The sequence below is a fragment of the Neophocaena asiaeorientalis genome, unplaced genomic scaffold (genome assembly GCF_003031525.2).
Source record: "Neophocaena asiaeorientalis asiaeorientalis breed wild unplaced genomic scaffold, Neophocaena_asiaeorientalis_V1.1 scaffold27, whole genome shotgun sequence".
Lineage (NCBI taxonomy): Eukaryota > Metazoa > Chordata > Mammalia > Artiodactyla > Phocoenidae > Neophocaena > Neophocaena asiaeorientalis.
Genome location: NW_020172816.1, coordinates 634,745 through 639,023, shown reverse-complemented (window position 1 = coordinate 639,023; position 4,279 = coordinate 634,745). Strand labels below are relative to the sequence as shown.

Genomic DNA, 4,279 nt, shown 5'->3' with positions numbered 1-4,279 from the left:
TTTTTTTTTTTTTTTTTTTTTTTTTTTTTTTTGACTGCACGGCTTGTGGGATTCCTTGACTAGAAATTGAACTGTCAGGGATTCCTGACCAGTGAAAGCACTGAGTCCTAACCACTGGATCACCAGGGAATTCCCTCATTTACCTGCTTTCTAAATGCCTAGTTTTCCTCTTTTGAACAACTGTAGGATACCCACCACTTTTTCATTTGCTTTGGAGAATATTAGTTCATTACTCAATAGAGGATGAAATGGGCTTCCCTGGTGGCGCGGTGGTTGAGTCCGCCTGCCGATGCAGGGGACACAGGTTCGTGCCCCGGTCTGGGAAGATCCCACATGCCGCGGAGCGGCTAGGCCCGTGAGCCATGGCCGCTGAGCCTGCGCATCCGGAGCCTGTGCTCCGCAACGGGAGAGGCCACAACAGTGAGAGGCCCGCCTACCACAAAAAAAAAATAGAGGATGAATGAGGAGAGATTTAAAAGTGCATGTGATAGAGGAGCTCAGTTTGTTACTTTGGAAATTGAAACACTTTTCTCTTTGAAAAGTGTGAAAGAACAGTTCCATACATCTTGTGTGGTCTAGGGTAGCATTTCAGAAATGTTGTTTTGAACCCTTAGCTATTGGATTGGTCCCAGGTGGTGGAAAACAATGTAAGAGAGTACAGAAACTGGCTAGCAAGGAAAACCCAGGAAGTCATAGCATAACCTAAATTGTACCATCTCAAGAAGCCTTCCTGACAAGCTGTCCCATTCAGGATGAGTCAGCCCCTGGCTTCAAGCTGACTGAGAAAGTGTCACAGATTACTTAATGCAAGGCTGAATGAGATGAATGCCACTTTAAAGAGAACCAATAAAATGCTGAAGGAATTTGGGGGGTGGGGGGATTGCTTCTGATGGGAGGAATTGAGGCGCACTCATTTTCCCGGATGTGAAAATGAGAGAAAGGAAACAATGAACAAAAGAAGACAGGGAAGAAGCATGAGATTTTGGGGGAAGTAACTGGACATCTAATTTAATTGGAACTAAAGTCTATAATTGTGAAGCAGTTGGAACCAGATGGTGAGCTGCTAGGCAAGGTAGTGGCAATGGGACTTGAGGAGGGGCTCCATGTTAGAACCATTGGAACCTGAAAACTGATAAGGGCAGTGCTTTTCAACCTGGCTTGTATCATAATCACCTGAAGAACTTAAGAATCTAGACCCATGCTTGTCCCCCACCCAGACCAATTGAAAAAGAATACCTGGGGTAAGTCCTAGGCATCTTTTTTAAAAACTTCCTGGGAATTCCCTGGTGGTCCATTGGCTAGGACTTAGCACTTTCACAGCCGGGGCCCTGGGTTTGATCCCTGATCCAGAAACTTAAGATCCTGCAAGCTGCTTGTTGTGGCAAAAAAACAAAACAAAACAAAAAAAAACTTCCTTAGATGATTCTGATGCATAGTGAGTTTTGAGAACCACTGAGATAGGAAAAATATTAGTGATGCATTGACAGAATTTGAAAATACAGAAGGATTGGTGGATGAGTTTGGTAGGTAATGGAGAACCACTAAAAGTATTTGAGGGCAGGAAATTTAAATACGAATTTGGTGACAAAGGCATCCAGCTGGAGAGGCCCAGCGGGCAGATGGAAATGATAAAAATTTTACTACATCTTTGTCTAAACTTTTGTCTATACCAGAGGTTGGCTAACTTTTTCATAAAGGGCAAAATATAAGTAAATATTCTAGGCTTGTAGGCTATATGATCTTTGTCTCAACTACATAGCTCCATTGTTTTAGCAAAAAAGTAGTCATAGACAATATATACACAAATGGCTGTGGCTATGTTGCAATAAAACTTTATAAAAATGGTGGTTGGGGGAATTCCCTGGCAGTCTGGTTGTTAGGACTGTGCGCTTTCACTGCCGAGGGCCCGGGTTTGGGGAACTAAGATCCCACAAGCCGCTCAGCGCAGCCAAAAAAAAAGAAATTAATTTAAAAAATTAAAATAAAAAAAATAGGCGATTGACCTGGCCTACCACTGTACCAGCACTGTCCAATAGAAATATAGTGTGAGCCATACATGTAATTTTAAATGTTATAGTAGCCACATTTTTTAAAATAAAAAGGAAAATTAATTGTAATAATATATTTTATTTAACCCAGTAGATCCAAAATATTATGATGTGGTACTAGCTTCATTTCAAATGCCTAGTAGTCACATGTGGCTAGTGGCTACCATACTGGACAGTGCAGGTCTTTACAATATGATTTAAAATTATAGGCTTTATTCTCTTACTGTGTGACGTATGCCTTGCACTCCAGATAGTCTAAACTCTGAGGGTTAGGATTGTCTTTTTGGTTTTTTTTCCTTCATTTTTTGGCTGCACAGCCTGTGGGATCCTAGTTCACCAACCAGGGATCGAACCTGCACCCCCTGCATTGGAAGTGCAGAGTCTTAACCACTGGACTGCCAGGGAAATCCCAGGATTGTCTTAAATATTACCTCTCACAGTGCCTGAAGTTCTGTGCTTGAAACCTAAGTCATTTGAATTATACTTGCTTTTTGGTTGTACAGACAGACAAGGCAGTTACTGTAATGTGAGGTAAGATGGGGTGGCATGTGTAGAATCCTGAAGTCTTAAAATTTAATTTGATTTCTTCACCTTTTTTTTTTAAGTAATTTTATAGAAGTGCTATTTTCTTGTATTTCTGTTGGTCTCCCCTGGGTTTCAACAGGAATGGAGAACTGTTGCCTTGGAGGATGAATCAGATGTCAAAAGGGGTGATCATTTTTTTCTTACTAACCTCATCTCTCTTTCCAGGCCTCTACTACGTGGACAGTGAAGGAAACCGGATCTCGGGGGCCACCTTCTCTGTAGGTTCTGGCTCTGTGTATGCTTATGGGGTCATGGATAGGGGTTACTCCTATGACCTGGAGGTGGAGGAGGCCTATGATCTGGCCCGTCGAGCCATCTACCAAGCCACCTACAGAGATGCCTACTCAGGAGGTTCCGTCAACCTCTACCATGTCCGGGAGGATGGCTGGATCCGAGTCTCCAGTGACAATGTAGCTGATCTACATGACAAGTATAGTGGATCTACCCCCTGAAGGAGGGCAGATGTGGCTGCTTGCCTTGCTTGGGGTGACTGTTGTTGGTAATATGGGTACAGCTCCCCATCCTCTAGCGGAGGGGTCCCTGATTATATCCATCATTTTTTTTTAATCTCTGGTGCATTGACCTCCATGTGTTACCCGTTGTAAATGAGCTACTGCAGAGGTAATTATTTGTTTTACTTTCTTGGATGTTAACATTACACTACTCGATCTCAGCCTGTGTTGTCTGTGTTGTGTCTTTTCTCCACACTGTCCCTCCTCCAAGCACTTTACAGTCAAATAAGCCGGGACAGTGGGAGGGAAGTGACAGTGATTACAGGAAACAGCGGTGTGAAGACATCGTCTAGTGAATACATTAACGTCCCCACTCATGAAGCTAATAACAAAGGAGAAGGAGACGGAGGGAGGAGGGAGAGACTTCCTGATTCTGATTGCAAAGAGATGAAAAGTTGATGGGGTGGAAAGATGCACAGGGCTGTACCAGGCCGAGTCGGAGGAAAAAAGCTCTCCTCCTGTGGTGGGGGAAGGGAGGCTGATGCTACATGGAGAGCAGAAAGGTGAAGAGGGTAAGCCAGTTGGGAAGGGAAGTCTTTGACCCTGGGAAAAGAGAGGACAGAGGTGTGTGTGAAAGCAGTAGTGACCACCAGCCTGGTGATCCCTGTCCTGGCCCTCCAGTGTGTGCCAGTGTGGGAGACAGAAGGAGATGATGGTGGACTTATAGTCTCCTGGGCAGGAAGCGGCCCAAAATTTTCACTGGAACGTGTGGGTGGGGAAGAGGCCCTGCTGAGAGCAGAGATGGCCCTGCTGAGAGCCCCTCACACCCAGCGCTGAGGGGCTTCCCAAGCTATGGTGGCAGCAGATGGCAAGGTCTTCTGTTAAAGAGAAGACATAGGACGTAGGGGAGATAGAGGAGGTTGATGGGAGAAACTTTTAAGAAATGGGAGGGGAGGGCATAAACACTACTTTGTATTAGTTGGCAAGAAGGAAGAAAGTGGTTGGTGAGGGTGACAATGCAGTGTCGTCTTTTGAGGCCAAGGGGCTGGGAAGGGTTATCCACAGAAATAGAGGGGTAAAGCCTCTTCTCCCCCATACTGCAGCAACCTTCCCTTCTTGCACCTTCCCTCCCCCTTCAGCCTCCTGCAGTCTCTGTATTGACTGATGAGGGCTGTCGGCCAGGAACTGATGGAG

At 45.0% G+C, this 4,279-nt stretch overlaps 1 protein-coding gene across 2 annotated transcripts in view; it reads left to right on the top strand.

Annotated features, from left to right (window-relative positions):
* The window catches only part of PSMB5 (proteasome 20S subunit beta 5), a 5,994-nt gene extending 2,688 nt beyond the window's left edge, over positions 1 to 3,306 (top strand). Inside the window, exon 3 of one of the 2 annotated variants that reach the window (XM_024741699.1) lies at positions 2,799 to 3,306. In XM_024741699.1, the coding sequence (XP_024597467.1) occupies positions 2,799 to 3,085 (287 nt within the window). In that variant the 3' untranslated portion in view covers positions 3,086 to 3,306. Of the gene's footprint in view, positions 1 to 2,488; positions 2,771 to 2,798 lie in introns of those variants that run through there. The other variant, XM_024741700.1, reaches the window with a different exon arrangement.
* Positions 3,307 to 4,279: the final 973 nt, after the last annotated feature.